Here is a 19,724-nt window from a genome sequence, read left to right as displayed (position 1 = left end):
TGATGATGATGCATAATATGTATGTATGTCATTATCAGCATCAGCATCGTGTGCCTTTTTCAGTCTATAGAAAAAGGGCCAAATTAGCCCTGTTTATATATCTACTTTATAGTTTATGTATATTGCGTCATACCATTAATTAAATATAGTCATTGGGTATGACTCCTTCGTGTATCACCTGGTTGACTATACGGGTGACTAGGTTATAGCCGACACTGCCAGATATTTTGAGCATCTCTGCAGTAATTCCTGATGGGCCTGGGGCTTTCCCTGTCTTCATGCTTCTAATTGCCTTAGCTACCACGGAACTATCAACTCGGATAGCTGGTCCCTCTGTAGGGTCAACATTCGGCAGACTCTCTTTATCCCATTCATTTTCCTCATTCAGCAACCTTTCATAGTGGCGTCTCCAAGCTTCTCTCTTTGCATCCTCATTTAGCGCAAGTGAACCATCCTCCATGCGAACACATTTCTCTCCTACCACATCACGATTCTCTCTCACACACTGTCTTGCAACACGAAATACCTCAAGTCTTTCATCCTCACGGCGCAGGACATTGGCAAATTTTCTCTTATCTGCTTCCCCTCTGGCTAGATAGACCTGTCTCCTAGCTTCCCTTCTGGTAGTCTGATACCCTTCCCTGCTACCACCGTTCTTCCAGGCCTTCCAAGCCTGTTTCTTTTGTCTAATAGCCCTGTCAACAATATTGTTCCACCACCACGTTATTTTGGGTCTTAAGGGGACTTTGCACCAGCCACAGATCTAGTCAGCGGCTTTCAGCAGGTTGTCCCTCAGAAACGGCCAGTTGTCTTCTACCCCATGTGTAGCTATACCCCCTTCCACTTCGTCATATATATATATATATATATATATATATATATTTGCTTGTTATCAGTCGTAAGACACTTGTTGTTTTCACCGTTAATGCTTCTGTATTTCATGTTTCTGTATTCCATTATTGTTTTTTGTTTTTTTATATCTGTCCCTTTTGCTGTCCTGGTGTTCGTATGCATTCGATCCTTCTTCCAGGAAATCTACGCTTCCAGCTTAGTTTTTCTTGGAGGGCTGGCCGTGATCTAGTAATCTCAAGATTAATCAGCCGAAATTACTACGATGATCCGGTTCTTGACTGAAGACTGAGGGGTTCGAATGTCCTGTCCATGTTTATTGTATCGTCTTCTATGAGTTATACGTTCTTGTCCATGTTGTATTTTTCTACATACCTTATATATATATATATATATTATATATATATATATATATATATATATATATATATATATAATATATATATATATATATATATATATATTATATATATATATATATATATATATATATATATAGTGTGGAGGCGCAATGGCCTAGTGGTTAGGGCAGCGGACTCGTGGTCGTAGGATCGCGGTTTCGATTCCCAGACCGGGCGTTGTGAGTGTTTATTGAGCGAAAACACCTAAAAGCTCCACGAGGCTCTGGCAGGGGGTGGTGATCCCTGCTGTACTCTTTCGCCACAACTTTCTCTCACTCTTTCTTCTGTTGGCCTGCTTGCTTAGCCAGCGGGCTGGCATCATTCGAAGGCTAAAACAATGCGAACGCATTGTGACCAGCGATGTGTAACAACATCTGATAGCCTGGTCGGTCGTGGTGGTGATATATATATATATATATATATAAGGTTAATCCAAACGGGAAAACAGAAAAAACAACAACACGTGGAACAATTACAGTATTATTATTATTAGGCGCTCATATATATATACGATGGGCTTCTTTCAGTTTCCATCTGCCAAATCCACTCACAAGGCTTTGGTCAGCCTGAGGCTATAGCAGAAGACACTTGCCTAAGGTGCCATGCAGTGGGACTGAACCTAGAGCTATGCAGTTGGTAAGCAAGCTACTTACCACACAGCCACTCCTGCACCTAAAGTACCACTCTACGACCATGATAAGACTTGAACTCACAATCTTCTGATTCAAAGTCACATTGATTAATGCTGATCATCATTTTTTCCCAATCTTTGGAGAAATAATTAAATTTGCTCTGTTCATATGATTGTAGTGGTCAATTTTAAATAAAAGCATACATCAAAAACACCATTTCGAGTATGGCTCTTGCCAGTATCACCAAACTGGCCCGCGTGCTGGTGGCACGTAAAAGCACCCAATACACTCTCGGAGTGGTTGGCGTTAGGAAGGGCATCCAGCTCTAGAAACTCTGCCAGATCAGATTGGAGTCTGGTTCGCCAGACCTCAGTCAAATCGTCCAATCCATGCTAGCATGGAAAGCGGACGTTAAATGATGATGATGATCATCATCATCATGCTATGTCCGCTAACTGGTGTTCATTGGCTGATCTAACACCAGATGTCTGCTTCATGCTCCAATGTCTTAGTTGAAGGGTATGTGTGTGTGTGTGTGTGTATACAGGTTGTCATTGACTTGTGACCCATCCAACTACGACTGATTGACTTTACAATGATTTGCATGCCAGCTCCCGGTAGCAATAATAAATAGCCCAGTTGAAATCTAATGGCTTTAATTTCTTAGAAATTAACCCACTTACGGATAATCTCAGCTAACAAATGCTTCCCCTAGGTTTGGTCATTAATCCCCTCTGTGTTGGAAGGCTGTCCTGTCCCAGAGACATCGTGGCAGCCTCGTATTTGTTTATAAGACTTGAGACTATGGATTTTTTGACTAACACCAGAATAATAATACAGAATGCTGTGTGTGACTTTTACCTGAGAATGTACCTTAAGAAGGTGGAAATACAAAACAAAGCTGTGTTAGGCCTATAGGCCGACTTACGACCATTCACTCGGAACCAATTGTGGTCGTTAGTTGACAATGACCTGTATATGACGATGGTGTGAATGTATGTGTGTGTGTGTGTGGGGGGGATGAGCTTAAAATGATGTGAACCTGTGTGTGCGTATGGGAGCATGTGTGTGTTTGTGTAAACCAGTGCATGCGTTGTGGAGTGATGTGTGTTCCATTTGTTTGTGTGTGTGTGTATGTGTGTGGGAGTGTGAGAGGATGCATGTAGTATGTGTGTAAGAGGCTATCAGGTGTACGTGTGCGTGTGCAAATGAATATGTGTAGCAGTTACTGTGTGCTTGTGCAAGTGATATATTAAGCATCTTAGGTGTGTGTGAGCCTCACACATACTTAAGACACAATAAATATATATATATATTTTCAAAATGTGACCTCGTGTGTACCGTTGGCGATTTTTTTTCCTCTGTCTTCCCTTCTCTGGATCTTTCCTTCTCCTATGTTTCCGATGAAGAGGTCTGCTTGAAACGTTAAACCCTCCTTCTTTCCTGAGCGTCCAATAATACTATATTTGTTCCACGTCCTCGCATTGTTGTGTTTTTTTGTGCTTTCTTGTTTGGATTAACTTTATATATATATATAGGTTCACACATACACCGAAATTGATCTTAACTGTGGTTTGGATTTTGACTGTTCCTTCTAGCATGTAAGGTGTTCTGTTAGGGGTCGTACACTAATTTTATTTGAACCATATCTATCTATCTATATATATATATATGTATGTGTGTTGTGTGTATGTGTATATATATATATATATATTCTTAGACAACTATATATACATATATATATATATAGTCGTCTAAGAATTCATAAATCTGTAAATAACAGCCATTCGTAATTTGTCCATAAAAGTAGGTTTTCTTTTATTCTTTTTTTACTTTTACTTGTTTCAGTCATTTGACTGCAGCCATGCTGGAGTCCGACCCTGGGACTTATTCATTGTAAGCCGAGTATTTATTCTATTGGTCTCTTTTGCTGAACCACTAAGTTACGGGGACGTAAACACACCAACATCGGTTGTCAAGCAATGGTAGGGAACAAACACAGACACACAAACATACATACATCATCATCATCATCATCGTTTAGCGTCCGTTTTCCATGCTAGCATGGGTTGGACGGTTCTACTGGGGTCTGTGAAGCCAGAAGGCTTCATCAGGCCCAGTCAAATCTGGCAGTGTTTCTACGGCTGGATGCCCTTCCTAACGCCAACATACATATATATATATATATACATACATATATATATATATACATATATATATATATATATATATATATATATACATACATATATATATATATACATACATATATATATAATATATATATATATATACATACATACATATATACATATACGACAGGCTTCTTTCAGTTTCCATTTACCAAATCCAATCACATGGCTTTGGTCGGCCCAAGGCTATTGTAGAAGACACTTGCTCAAGGTGCCACACAGTGAGACTGAACCCGAAACCATGTGGTTGGTAAGCAAGCTACTTACCACACAGCCACTTCTGCACCTCTATAAAGGTAAAGTCGACTTTGACGGAATTTGAATTCAGAACGTAAAGACAAATAAAATACCTATTTCTTTACTACCCACAAGGGGCTAAACACAGAGAGGACAAACAAGGACAGACAAACGGATTAAGTCGATAACATTGACCCCAGTGCGTAACTGGTACTTATTTAATCGACCCCGAAAGGATGAAAGGCAAAGTCGACCTCGGCGGAATTTGAACTCACAATGTCAAGACAGATGAAATACCGCTAAGCATTTCACCTGGTGTGCTAACGTTTCTGCCAGCTTACCACCTTCAAATAAAGACAAATAAAATACCGCTAGGCATTTTACCTGTGTGTGCTGACGATTCTGCCAGCTTTCCACCCTGAAATATTTATGCTATACAGTATCATGGATCTAATTCAGATGATTCTTTCCCAATCAGTTTCACACACGTCAGGAGAAAAACTTAAAACAGCACTCATCAAAAGGGTCAGTACAAAGAAGTATACCTACACACACACACACACACACACGCACACACAGATGATGGACCACATACAACCCCAGTCACTAAATGATTTTGATTTACCTATTGATTTATATCTTCATCATTTAACGTCCATTTTGTTATGCTGGCATGGGTTAGAAGGAATTTGTCAAAGCAGATTTTCTACAGCCAGAAGTCTTTCCTGTCACCAAATTTCAGCTGTTTCTATGCAAGGCAATATTTCCCTATGACCAGGCATGTTTTCCACAGAAGATTGGAAACAAAGGACAGTGTGTGCATAACAGTGATGCTCGTTTACGACTATCGTGTGATGTTGAGACAACAGGACACACACATCAGTCACCTCTACCAAATTCACTTGCAAGGCTTTAGTTGGCCTGGAGCTATGGTAGAACACACCTGGCTAGGGTACTGTGCAGTGGGACTGAACCCAAGACTACATGTTTCGGAAGCAAACTTCTTAACCATGCAGCCATGCTTGCACCTATTGTATAGAGAAAGAATATTTATTGCCCTAAAAATAGCACAATGGTAATTCTGTTCAATGGTAATTCTACCATTCTTACAGCCAGGCAGGATGGTAAACTAGCGTAATTATCATCGTAGCTGGACAGATGCCCAACTGATACAGGATTCCATAGCAAAGCAGACCAATTGGACTGGGAGAATCCAGTTTGGGAGCTGAATGGGGAAGTTCCTCAGTTTTACAAAAAAAATAGCTTATTCCTAATTTGTGATGACCGATTTCCAGCATGCAAATTGGCTCGTTTGAAAATTGCCTCAGACAGGACATAATCCTTTCTACTCTAGGCACAAGGCTTGAAATTTTGGGGGAGGGTGCCAGTCGATTAGATCGACACCAGTACGCAATTGGTACTTAATTTATCGACCCAGAAAGGATGAAAATCAAAGTTGACCTCAGTGGAATTTGAACTTAGAACATAAAAACAGACGAAATACTGCTAAGCATTTCGCCCAGCGTGCTAACGTTTCTGCCAGCTTGCCGCCTTATTTTAACCAAAATATTCTTTTCTACTCTAGGCACAAGGCCCGAAATTTTGGGGGAGGGTGCCAGTCGATTAGATCGACACCAGTATGCAATTGGTACTTAATTTATCGACCCTGAAAGGTTGAAAATCTAAGTCGACCTCAGTGGAATTTGAACTCAGAATGGAAAGACAGATGAAATACTGCTAAGCATTTCGCCCAGCATGCTAACGATTCTGCCAGCTTGCCACCTTCAGACAGGGACATAACACAGTATCACTGATGCGTTACAAACTTCTGCTTCATTGACCAGAAGACCCTGACAACATGCTTTCCCATGCATTTATTCTTTTATTTTTTCACTTGTTTCAGTCATTTGATGGTAGCCATACTGGAGCACCGCCTTTTAGTCGAACAAATCGGCCCCAGGACTTATTCTTTGTAAGCCAAGTACTTATTCTATTGGTGTCTTTTGCCAAACTGCTGAGTTACGGGGACAAGCACAGACACACAAACATATGCACACACATACATAGATATACATATATATATATGACGGGCTTCTTTCAGTTTCCATCTACCAAATCCATTCACAAGGCTTTGGTCAGCCCAAGGCTATAGTAGAAGACACTTGCTCAAGGCGCCACACAGTGGGACTGAACCCAGAGCCATGCAGTTGGTAAGCAAGCTACTTACCACACAGCCACTCCTGCACCTATTTATGCATATATATATATATATATATATATATATATATATATATATCGGAGTGGTTGGCGTTAGGAAGGGCATCCAGCTGTAGAAACACTGCCAGATCTGACTGGCCTGGTGCAGCCTTCGGGCTCCCCAGACCCCAGTTGAACCGTCCAACCCATGCTAGCATGGAAAACGGACGCTAAATGATGATGATGATGATGATGATATATATATATAATATCTGTCCTTCATTACTACTCCTTATCTCCGTTGAGGTGAGGGTCTTGGTCTACAAGTTACTTGGTGACCCTACTGCTATTGGTGCCACATAAAAAGCACCCCAGTACACTCTGTAAAGTGGTTGACATAAGGAAGAGGCATCCAACTGTAGAAACCATGGGCACAACAGAGAGAAGAGCTTGGTGCAGTCTTCTTACATGCTGGCTCCAGTCAAACTGTTCAACCCATGCCAGCATGGGAAACAGATGTTTAAAGATGATGATGATGATGATATATATGTAATCGGTGAAACTAAGCACGTGTCTGGTTTTATATAGAAAACTAGTGTTTAGTTTTACAAATTATATTATGTTGTATGTGGAACGATCGTACTGATGAATCTACGATTAATTCTTGATTTTTTTGTAATTTTCATCTGTCTTGCCCGTCTATGTTCCGGTGTTTGCTGAATTTTCTCTGGAGAACATTCTTTCTTTGTAGTTAGATCGTATGTGATCTTCTTCTAGCATATGGCTATCCACCTAGTGGATTTTTTTTGGCCCTAAATATACATATATATATATATATATATATATATATATATATATATATATATATATATATATGTGTGTGTGTAGGGGGAGAATTCACAAAAAAAAGCATGATAATTGATAATGATGAGGATGATGATATAATCAGTGACACCAAAGAGGTGGTGCCAAAACGGCTGTGCCAAAACGTCTCATACCCATTTTTAGATATTTAGTTATTTCTAAATCCGATTTTAGTTGTATAGGAAATGAATTATTGCTGTTACTTGTTGTTATATTCTTTATGAAACGAAGGTGTTTATTTTTATGTCTGCATCCAAATGTTTGTTTTGAATGAGGAATATCTTCAGAACTTGAATCTGGAATCGTTTTTCTCTTGCTTTTGTTCCTATCTCTGTTCTTGTAGAAGTAAAAAAATATGTTTAATCCCTTTTCCCCTCTTTCTGATGAGTGCTGTTTTTAAATAGGCTTTTGAGTGTGTCTGGACAATCTAAGTGGGAGATAACAGTTGATATTCTTGGGAAACTAAATAATTCCATTTAACAAATAATTCATACAAACGAAAAACAAAAACAAAAGCCATCAGTGCAGCATCGATCTGCCTCAATTGGACGCACAGCGCAAGGTTTAACGGAAGCCAACACGCTGGCGGCACCACCAGAGGCGACGGCGAGGCCAAGGCGTTGGAGAAGCCAACCACCCCAACGAGCATCACCTGACACCTCGGTAATGCGAGCCGTTAGCGGCGCAGCCCCTCCATGACATCATACATCCATTTACAAGCATCCTCATCGTTTAACGTCCGTTTTTCAGACAGAATTTGTTGAGGCAGGTTTTCTCCATGACCAGGTAAGTTTTTGCAGAATATTAGAAACGATCGACACTGCTTGTATGACAGTGATGCTCATTTACAACCCTCGTTAAGTTTCCGCTTACCAAATTCTCTGACAAGGGATTGATTCGTTAGCCCGAGGCTATAGTACAAAACACTTGTCAAAGGTGCCGCACAGTGTAACTGAACCCGAAACCACGTAGTTGCTTTTCTAAGCTTCTTAACCATACGGCCATGTCTGTGTCGCAGCCTTCTTAAGTTGTTTGTTTGCTTTTATTCATAAATAAGCAGTCAAAATGTAGATATATTTTCTTAGATGTTTAATGTTCGTTTCCTTTATGGAGGAAGACGGCATTAATGCGAGTGTTCAGTGAATGCCTGTGAGAGATCTGTGACACAATCCACCAACCGCAGACTCTAATCAATGTCCGTCGATACTCGTGAAAAGATCAGAAGATGGACACAGATCCTATTTGATACAACTGCGATCGTCTCTGAATGGCAGTCTGAAAAGTCGTATGCCTTCCGCTTAATGGGACAAAATAGAAAAACGTTGAAGTGTATACTTCCTGGTGCAAATGCGATAATAAACGACTCGGCTAAATTAATGAAGCCTTAATCATACGTTTATAGTCTGTAGGTATTTGCTGTTCTTATCCAGTTCCATTTGAAGTTGTACATGGTGCATATTGTGCTTTACAAATGTGTCCTGCTAATTAACGAAAATGCTCGGCATGTTTGGAGTTGGTTATGAGTCAACTTGCAAATAGTTTGATTGTACAAGAGGAGTTGTAACTCCATCTGGCATTAACTACTGATGGGTTCCACCTTCCGACTTGGTTTCCTCATAACTTTTGGGGAAATAGATACTTTTTTGAATAAAATTCTCGAGAAATACGTTTCTGTTGCTGTAGACTACGATTAAATAAGATTTGATGGGGAAATAAAAAAACCAAATTGGTGGATGGGGTTGGATCATTCACCCTCTTCTTCAAAATACAGGAAGAAAATAAAGTCAAGGTGTGTGGATTATCAACCCAATCCCATTTTATTTCCACATTAAACTTAGACATAATCGTAATATACACTCTCTGAAACGAATTTGCGGAAAATTTTATTTGAAAATAAAATTTTGTTTTTTTGAAAGTTAAGGCGAAACAAAATTCGTGGTAAGTGGATTATCTGAAACTCCTCTCCCCACACTCTGAATTTCTTTTTTCACCACAAATCCCTATATAATCCTAATCAACACTATCTCAAAGGCATCTTCGTAAAATTTCATTAAAGAATATGCGTTTTTCGGAAAGCTATGAGGAAACAAAGTCGTGGGGGTGGAGGAGAGGTAAAGGTAAATGAAACGTGAGAGAGAAAAGGAAGGAGAGGGTAAAACATTGAGAACTAAATTTAAGCAAGATGGCGGAGAGAGACGGAGAGGACATCTTTGATGTTAATGTGTCTGTATTTATCTCATTGTATAATCTCTGTTCTTGATGTGTGTATCAGTAAATAACAAGAAAGCCATGCAGTTCAATATTTAAGAGATGAGGAATTATTTACATTTGACGGATATTTGTCCTTACCTTGTTTGTTGTTTGGGGACAAACATCTGTCAAATGTAAATAATGTAAAGAAAGCCAGGATCAGTTGACAATCTCTTCTGTTCCAGTATTTTGTCTGGATACTTCTTTAGAGCGAATTAGTTGATGTAACCAACCAAGGAGTGTTTTAAAAACAATTTGAAAAGAAAGAAAAGAAACCCCTTTAAAAGCATAAAAGATCCAATTATCGAGACACCCCCCTCCTCGGCCCCATAACTTCCTCACCAAGGAAACAAAGAAAAAAAAAGGTGAGGAATTAAGTAGAAGAGGATGGTGGAGAGAGAGAGTAATGGGTTATGCACCCCAGACCAGATTGGCCATGTTTAACAATGCCTCGTTGACAGGATTGCAAAGGCGTTGCTGCAGAGAATGGCCAGCGACCCTCGCTGCAGCAGTAGGGCAATACGGGAGCCGACAACACCTGAGGTTTCGATGGCCACCTGCACAAACTGATAGCGACCAGTCACACTACTCTCTTTATTCATTTTTTCTCTCCTTTGCATTACGGATGGTGATATCCGAAGAATAAACAGCAATTTTACAGGCCATCACTTTTTCTGGAGCACCGCCTTTAGTCGAGCAAATCGACCCCAGGACTTGTTCTTTGTAAGCCTAGTACTTATTCTATCGGTCTATTTTGCCGAATCGCTAAGTTACGGGGACATAAACACACCAGCATCAGTTGTCAAGTGATGTTGTGGGGGGGGGGGACAATCAGACACGCATATATACATATATAGGACGGGCTTCTTTCAGTTTCCGTTTACCAAATCCACTCACAAGGCTTTGGCCGGCCCGAGGTAAAAGACAGTTGCCCAAGGTGCCACGCAGTGGGACTGAACCCAGAACCATGTGGTTGGTAAGCAAGCTACTTACCACACAGCCACTCCTGTGCCTATGTTTATTTTCTCTTCAGGTTTGAAAGAATTTTGCTTTAACTTGGTATACCTATAGATTTATTCCGTGGGGGTTTTGTCTACGATGTAGCATCGATAATGCTTCTTTGTTCCAAACAAAGTCCAAACTCTGTGCTGCACCGACAAGAACATAGAAGCAAGGGAAACAACTCTAGTGTTAGTTGCCAGACCATCTATGTAGCTCTCCAGCTGATAAAAAGTATAAAAGCATTTGGAATTGACAGCAGGGACCTTGGACAAGTCTCTTCATCTACAGTCCTGGGCTGACCAATGCCTTGTGAGTGAATTTGGTAAACGAAAATTGTGTGGAAGCTCATCCTCTGTGTGTGTGTTTGCCCTCTACCACCATTTGACAGCCAATGTTAGTTTGTTTACGTCTCTTCAAATTTGCGATTCGGTAAAACATTAATAGAATGAAATTTAAGAAAAAAAGATAGGTACTGGGGTGGACTTGTTCGATTAAACCTTTAAAGGTGTTGCTCCAGTATGGCTGCGGTCCAATGACTGAAACCAGCAACAGATAAAAATACGGTTATCCATTGCCTCCTGTTTTATACATCAGGGTGTAGCTAGAAGATTTGGCTGCTACTTCTAGCATGCTGAGTAGCCATTCTGAATGAAGTTCCTTCGTTGGTTCGAATCCAACCGAAGTCAGCTTTTCCTTTATCTGTTATCGTTTACTTGTTTCAGTCATTAAACTGGGGCCATGCTGGGGCACCGCCTTGAAGAATTTCTAGTCGAAAGAATCGACCCTAGTACTTTTTTTTAAAGCCTGGTACTTATTCGATCGGTTTGTTATGTTACGCGGACGTAAACACACCAACACCGACTGTCAACGCGGTAGAGGTCAAATATACATACACGATAGGCTTCTTTCAGTTTCCGTTTACCAAATCCACTCTCAAGGGCTTTGGTCGACCCCCAGGGCTATAGTGGAGGAGACTTGCCCCAACTAGACTGGCAGTACCATTCAATCACTTTGTAAAGGTTTTCCATAGAAATCAGAGCCAGCACTGGAAGTTCCGACGTTTCCTGTATGAATACGTCCATGTAAACAATTCGATCGAAGATAGAAAAATAGGTAAAGTGGGCATCTGCGTATTTCAAGAGTTCTTGCAGAATATTCCGATTGAGTTTTCTCAAATCTTCTCCATTTTCTCCACGAAACCGTTTTTCTTTTGTTTTGTTTTTTTGTTCTTGTTCAACCCCGATCGAGCGTTGGATCAATAATCCAAGACTCTTCAATCGTGACCATCCAGCCTTTTCTTACAGACTCAGAGCTCAAGACGACATTAATTAATGTCTCCTCGTCTGTCTTTAAGTTCCGAGTTCTAATTCCGCCGAGGTCGACTTTGCCTTTCATCCTTTCGGGGTCGATAAATTAAGTACCAGTTGCATACTGGGGTCGATTTTATCAATTGGCCCCTCCCCCAAAATTCCAGGCCTTGTGGCTAGAGTAGAGAAGATTATTTAATGTCTCCTTTTCTAAAAGAGTAGGTTGTGATTTGAGGGGGTTTCGGCTACAATTTCTAGTCGGTCAGTCGACCGTATAGCATCTATGGTAGGCTACTTCCATTGTTGTTTAACCCTGAGTCAGCCCTGAACGAGATTATAGTCAAAAAGCTTCCTATCATGACCATCATGCCTTTTTTTTCCACATCCACACTTCATAATCCAACGTATTCTGTTTTGTGTAGTTTGAGGGAGAATTGGCTACTATTTCTAGCAGATTATTTATGTAGAGACTTCGTTGTCGATTCGGGCTTAGTTCAACCCTGAACAAACAAATCTATATCAAAGACGTTCCAACTACGACCATCTCGCCCAGACAGTGGACACTGGACGAGGTTATCCAGTGCCCTTTTTAAAAGATGATACTATATAATTTCGGAGACATTTGGCTGCTATTTCTAGCAGATTGAACGACAAAAAGAAACCTCCTCGTTGGGTTTGCTGGGGACGAGGGAAATGCACCAGGACGTCTCTGTGAGGTAAGTCGTCGACAAAGCCTACAAGGGGTCGGGGTGAAGGATCAACCGAGAAAACTGATCCGCGGCCGGAAAGCCAAAGAGGGGCCCGTTAACTAACGACGAGACCTTTATAAAAATAATAGCTAAGAACTTTGAGAAGGCCCCTAAGCACAACTGATGGTTATGAAAGTAGTGTTGTTTTGCTAAGCAAAGTTTCTCGCGGAAGCAGTGACGTAACTAGGATGTGTGCCGCCCCGGATTACCCTTGAATTTATTGTCCCCTAAACAGGCTTACACAGCAGTCCCAAAAGGGCTGTATTCATAAAAGCGCATCGCCGAAGTGGAGCGGCCCCCATGGGTCCACTCGAGCTATGCTTCTTCGGAAGCTCTAGCTGTCGGCAGCATTAATCTGGACGATTTTCCCATCCCAACCTGGTCTTCAAGAGGGAGATCATAGGCTGGGGTACATCGTAGAAGACGATCCCAAAAATTGACTTGGGGTTTGCTTTATGAAACCCGAAAAATGTTGACTGGGTAGTAAGAAGTTTGCTTCCCAACCACATGGTTCTGGTTTCAGCCCCACTGCATGTCACCTTGGGCGTATGTTCCCCCCCCCACTGCCTGACAATCTGTGTTGGTACGTTTATATCTCCGTAACTTAGCGGTTCGACAAAAGAAAAGAGACCAATAGAGTAAGTACCAGACCTAAAATAAAAGTACTAGGATCGATCTGTTCGACTGAAATTCTTCAAGGCGGTGCCGCAGTATGGCCGCAATCTAACGACTGACGCAGGTAAAAGAATAAAAGAATATATATCCTGACCAAACGGCTGCAGTGGAATCGTGTCTGGGACCAGAGCCGCAGAAGTGCGACGAAAATTTTGATATCTTAAGAATTTAGCAAAAAACGAACGTAACAGGGTTTTCCTTTCTTTTCGTATTCTTTGAATGGCTAAAATGACTGAATTGTTTCGGCCTTAACACAAAGTCTCGTTCCAAGTCGTTAAAGAAGCACAAACTAAGGAATTATTGGTGTCTTTAGGAAACCAGCATAAATATATCTAAATGTAACTTTGGGTATGTGGTTTCGAGTTTAGTTCCACTGAGTAGCATCTTGGACAAATATCTTCAACTATAGCCCTCGGCTGACCAATGCTTTGTGAGTGAATTTGGTAGACGGAAACTATGTAGAAGACCGCCGTATATACATACATATATATATATATATAATATATATATATATATATATATATATATATATATATGCGTGTGTGTGTGTGTGTGTCTATGTGTGTGTAGTTATTTATTAATTACTGGTGAAGGCCGGTTTATCGGTTACCCTGAGTTTCTCGTCATAAAGGGTATCTTTATGGCGTATCTTCAGACCCTAAGACCTGTTGGCCCATGGTGTCTTTAAAATATGGAGGGAGAAACCCAGGGTAATCCTATCAACTGGCCTTCACCAGTTTCTAAAAACAACGATATACATACATACATACATACACACACGCACACAATACACACACACACGCACACACACATACACAATACACACACACATACACAATACACACACACACACATAAATGTAGATATGCATATGTGCTTATGTTTGCATCCCTCCCCCGCTTGACAACAGGTGTTTACGTCCCTGTGACTTAGCGGTTCGACAAAAAAGAACGCTATGTAGAGTAAGTACCAGACTTTGTCTTTAAAAAAATGAAATTACACGGTCAATACTATCATTATCCAGAAAAAGACAGGATGGTCACCGATGGAACATTTTCGTTTATAGTTCTGTTCGATCATTAGAAATGCCCAAGGGATCAAGGAATTTCAGTTGTGATCCTTGATACCTAGGACCACGTTATATAGTGTGCCTTCTTTGTAAGATGTGATTTGAGGGCTATCGATTGATAGGATCGTTGGAACATGGGCTAAAATGTCTGCAGCCTTTAGTTGTAACCTTCAAGATTCTGAGTTCAAATCGACCTGGAATTTTATTTTGCCATTAAACTTTCCAGTGGATTCAAAATTCCTACAAAGCCTCCTGGAAGGGAATGGAGTAACAGTAAAAGACCATTTGAGTAGCTGTCGATCCAAACAACCCCTTCAGACAAGTCACTAAAGGACCGTGAAGGGTCCTCGAACATATTTCTTCCAGCGTACCCATTTATTTTTTCAGGCAGTGTTGGTGTGTCCCTTGAGATAAACACACAAGTACAACATCACTTTTTGGAACCTTTGATTCCAAATATTTTACGGATTACTGACTTTTCCGAATCAAAGACGGTCACCTTAGTCAACACACTCTAAATTAAACAAATATAAAGTTTATTTAAATAATTATATACAGGTACCTCAACATTAGTGGAAACTGGATCCGATTATAAGAAGTCCGGAATGTTGGTGTTGTTCTTGAATTGTTCTTGAATAGCTGGATATTATAAAACAATTATTCTTTTATTCTTTTACTTGTTTCAGTCATTTTGACTGCGGCCATGCTGGAGCACCGCATTTTAGTCGAAGAAATCGCCTCCAGGACTTATTCTTTGTAGGCCTGGTACTTATTCCATCGGTATCTTTTGTCGAACCGCTAGGTTACGGGGACGTAAACACACCAGCATCGGTTGTCAAGCGATGGTGGTAAGACAGACACAAAGATACACATACACATATGTATGATATATACGACGGGCTTCTTTCAGTTTCCGTCTACCAAATTCACTTAAGGCTTTGGTTTGTCTAAGGCTATAGTAGAAAGCACTCACTCAAGGTTCCACGCAGTGGGACTGAACACGGAACCGTATGGTTGGGAAGCAAGTTCCTTATCACACTGCCACGTTATTATCATATTTGGGGTCAACGCGGTGAGCTGCGCTCCTTCCGGTTCTTCTGATTAAGTTCAATTTCCGCCGGGGTTAACTTTGCTTTTCGTCTCCCTAAGGTTGACATAGTACCAGTCATGTACTTGGGTCAATGCAATCTACTCACCCCCCCCCACACACACACTCTACTATTAAATTACTAACCCTGTGCCATAATTTGAAACATATGTTCAGAATGAAGGCGACTAGCTGGCAGACTCGTTAGCACGCCGGAGAAAATGCTTAGCGGCGTTTCTTCCAGCTCTTTACGTTCTAACTTGAAATCCTTTGCTTTTCACCTTTCCGGGGTCGATAAAACAACTCGATGTAATCGACAGTTCGTCACCCCTTAAAATTGATGGCTTTGTGCCAAAACTCGAAAGAATTGTTATATTTGGAGTCATGGCTTCGAAACAAACGGTTTCTTTTATATAATGCTATTTTACTAAATCTGAGAGGCACCTTTGAAAAGTTGTCTGAGACGACTTTAAAATTCCGAGGTTTTTATGAACCTCACCGATCTCTATAATTTCCCTTGCGTACACGTGCCCCGGTTTGCAAATTCCAGCTCTATGTGATCGCTCAACCTGCAAGAAATAAGTCCAATCTTCCTCAAATCAAACCCTGCTACTTTACAACGAGGACACACTGAATAATGGAGTTCTAGCTATGAGAGGTCATGGTAGGAACGTCTTTGTTCGTAGGTTAGCTCGATCAGAGTTAATTTGTGATTGAACGACAATAATAACTTTCTTAAATGTCTAAGACGAGAGAACCTGTAGGCGGCCGTTAGAAGTCGCAGCCAAATTGCCCTCAAATCACATCTTACAAACTAGCTTAAAGCAAAAAGAAGACACTATATAACGTGGTCCTAGGTATCAAGGATCACAACTGAAATTCCTTGATCCCTTGGGCATTAGCGTAGCTGGAGTGTGTGCCACCCGCGGCGGTCCTTCCGTTTGCCGCCCTCGGACCCCACAAAAAAATACATATTGCTTACAGCAGACCCAAAAGTGGTGCCTTTTTAAAAGTGCTGTCAGGGGCGGACCGCCCCTGTTGCCCTCCACTAGTGCCCTTGGGGTTAAACAACTTTGCCTAAAGTGAGAATGAATTGAAATTAATAAGCGAATTAATGATAAACATCCTTAAAAAATGGGAGTCAAAACGTAAATATCAAATAAAGAAAGGCCGATTCCAATCATGCTTTTAGAACGATACACGATCAAAGACAGAGGGGACACCCCTTCAAGATAGGTAAGTGACACAGGTGTGTCGTTTTCTAATGAGAAAATTTAAGGATGTAAATATGTCCGACGATATGTATCTGTTGGGTGTGAGAGTTAGGTGAAAAGCATTAGGAAATAAAACCTATTCTCTATGTATACATAGGCACATACAAATATACATTCATATATACTCGTGTATGTGTGTTTTCGTTACGTATTGGCTGTGTCTTTTTCGAATTATTTTAAAAGAAAATGTTTACTTAAATACTATTATAAACACGCGTAGATAAACTTAAGCAAAAGTTCCTGGCGCTCTAGTGTTTGTATGTATTTCTATAATTACTTAAACTTAGAATTTCTTAGAATCGAGGCTATACGGTGTGAAGATTCTCGTCTTAGTTTCACAACTTGGCAGACTGTTATAATTTCTTATATTAATAATGATTGCTTACATAACTTTGCAGGTACAATGAAAAATCGTTTGTAAATTAAATTTAAAATCAAAGGGTGTGAGCAGGCAAGAATATGAAGGAACTAAGAAATTCAAAGATTTCTTTGATTCTAAACCCAAACAATTTGCTCATATTAAAATCAGTTTACGGTAATGTGTAAAACTAAAAAGTCTAATAATGGTATAGCAGAATAAATAAACATGGAATGATTTACGCCATTTTTTACAGATATTTAGTTATTTGACTTTGGAATACTTTAGAAATGGTTTTTGATTGCAAAGGAATTACGCACTAATTAGCTGATTAATTATATATTTAATGTCGTCCCGATTACTTTCATTGAATAGCAAAAAGTTACAAACATATGCACAATCAGTTTTGATCAAAATAATCAAGGAAACTGTTTGGATGAGAAAAACAAGGGGAAAAAATTGAGCAACTTTTTTAGAAAATAAAACTTGACCCTTTTTTCTTTTTTTTCCTATTTTGTTTTTGTTTTAAGAGAAAGGACTTACTTGTGTGATATTGGTTAGAGATGGATTAGTAATCGTAGATCCATTTGACCACATTTCATTGAAAACATTAAGACTGCGGCCTCTGGAGCTTAAGACCTGAATGGTATTATCCCATGGCTCAAGACTCTGTCCAATATTTGTGTTAAGAAAAGAACTAGAGGTAACAGATTGTGTTGGGAGTGAGTTTGTTGCCCATGTATCACTATACAACGACTGTCCATTTTGTGTAACCCCTTGGCTAGAATCCGTGATATACACCGTGAAAAGCTGTGCTGGTCGGAAGGGAGATGCATTTGTTTCTAGTGCTGCCAAAGACGTCATTACTTCGGCACAATAAAAAAGTTGGTGGATGAGATAGAATGACGAATGCTATTAAAAGCAAATCGAACGGCTAACCTGGCCAACTTTTAATGTATCATTCGTTCTTTCAAGTTCTCTCAAGAAAAGTATGAAATCTTGAGATTTTAAAATGATAAATTCAAGGACTGTCATAAAGAATCATATTTGTTATTGCTAAATTCTAAGGAATCTTTAGTAACTCCATTTTTCTTTGCGATTCTCCTTATACAATAGAAATGGACAGTAGTTCAGTGAGGTAGGGGAAGGAAAAGAGTGTTGCAGTCAGAAGCCACGCTAAAACTTTTTAGCCAATCAGTGTAAAGAATCTAATCTTAAGAACAGATGCTGCAAAGTGAAAGCGAGACAAGAATTAGTAACAGAATCTAAAAGGATAACAGAAGTAATTCTTCCTGGAAGCTGAAGCCCGTCGAAGAAATGTTATGTTTTTGTAAGTTTTGAATCGAAAGTTTATTATTCACGTTGACAAACGACAAAAGGACTTCAAAAATATGTCATGCCCTAAAAATGGTCAAGTAGCACTTTACCTTCTCATTTTACACACTAGAGGTCGTTTCCATAACAACAAGTCAACTTTTAAGTGGCTGAAAAATTGTGTTTATTTTGATTTTAAGACCCATCGGTGCTGACAACTTTGGTATCATGGCGATAATATGCGAAACTGAATAATTTCGTATTCTAAGATATTTGTTTCTTTTCGGATTCTTAGCGTCTTTAACTGGGTGAGTATCCTTTTGAAACTATATATTCTTGGTTCAGTTCTAATGCCCGTGGTACGTTTGGCGAGTGTCTTGTACTATAGCCTCGAGCCGACCAAAGCTTTGCGAGCGGAATTGGTTGACGGAAACTGAAAGAAGCCCGCTCTATGTGTGTGTGTGTGTGTAAGAGAGAGAGAGAGAGAGACCGTCGCTTGACAACTGGTGTTGGTGTGTTTACGTTCCTGTGACTTAGCGGTTCGGTAAAAGACTCCGATAAAATAAGTCTCAGGCTTAAAGAAAATAACGACTAAAAATTTTTCAAGGCGGTGCCCCAGCATGACCGCAGACTGAAACAAGTAAAAGATAAAAAATAAGGAAACCATATCCACTAATCTCAGGGATTACGAGGTTTTAGTTTAGCAAAAGAAACGAATTTTACCAATCGATATTCGAAACCGTTTCGGTTGACCGGCACAAGGACCCCCCCCACCCCCCACCCGACTTAGTTTCCACAAATTTCAGAAAAAGAAATATTTTTTTTCAATAAATTTTCTACCAACACCTTTCAGATGGTGTAGATTGCAATTATATCGAAATATAATGTTAAAAAACCAAAAAAGTTGAGCGCGCGCACACACACACACACACACACACACACACACAGACACACACATACACGCACACACATACGCACACACAGCGTATAATTTTACTCAAAATTTCAAATGATGTTTTGTAGATGTATATGTGACGTGTGTAATATGTATGTATGCGCGCTCACCATTTTTTCCCCCTCATTGAATTCCGATAAAATCGTAATTTACACATCTGAAAAGTATTCGTAGAAAATTTGATCAAGAAATACCTATTTTTTCTGAAGGTTATGAGGAAACAAAGTTAAGAGCGGAGTGTACACTTGTGTAGGTACGCCGCATTTCCCAGGCTAAAACAGCGAAAGAGTAGAACAGTCATCCTCAACCATTT

General features: G+C 40.0%; 1 protein-coding gene across 1 annotated transcript in view; it reads right to left on the bottom strand.

The window, feature by feature from the left end:
* Window positions 1–18,284, bottom strand: part of LOC115214193 — a 30,943-nt gene extending 12,659 nt beyond the window's left edge. Inside the window, exon 1 of the mRNA XM_029783292.2 lies at window positions 17,686–18,284. Within this exon, the coding sequence (XP_029639152.1) occupies window positions 17,686–18,006 (321 nt within the window). The 5' untranslated portion in view covers window positions 18,007–18,284. The remainder of the gene's footprint in view (window positions 1–17,685) is intronic.
* Window positions 18,285–19,724: the final 1,440 nt, after the last annotated feature.

The sequence above is a fragment of the Octopus sinensis genome, linkage group LG7 (assembly GCF_006345805.1).
Source record: "Octopus sinensis linkage group LG7, ASM634580v1, whole genome shotgun sequence".
NCBI lineage: Eukaryota > Metazoa > Mollusca > Cephalopoda > Octopoda > Octopodidae > Octopus > Octopus sinensis.
The sequence above is the reverse complement of the archived record's forward strand: the minus strand, read 5'-3'. Positions and strand labels throughout refer to the sequence as shown.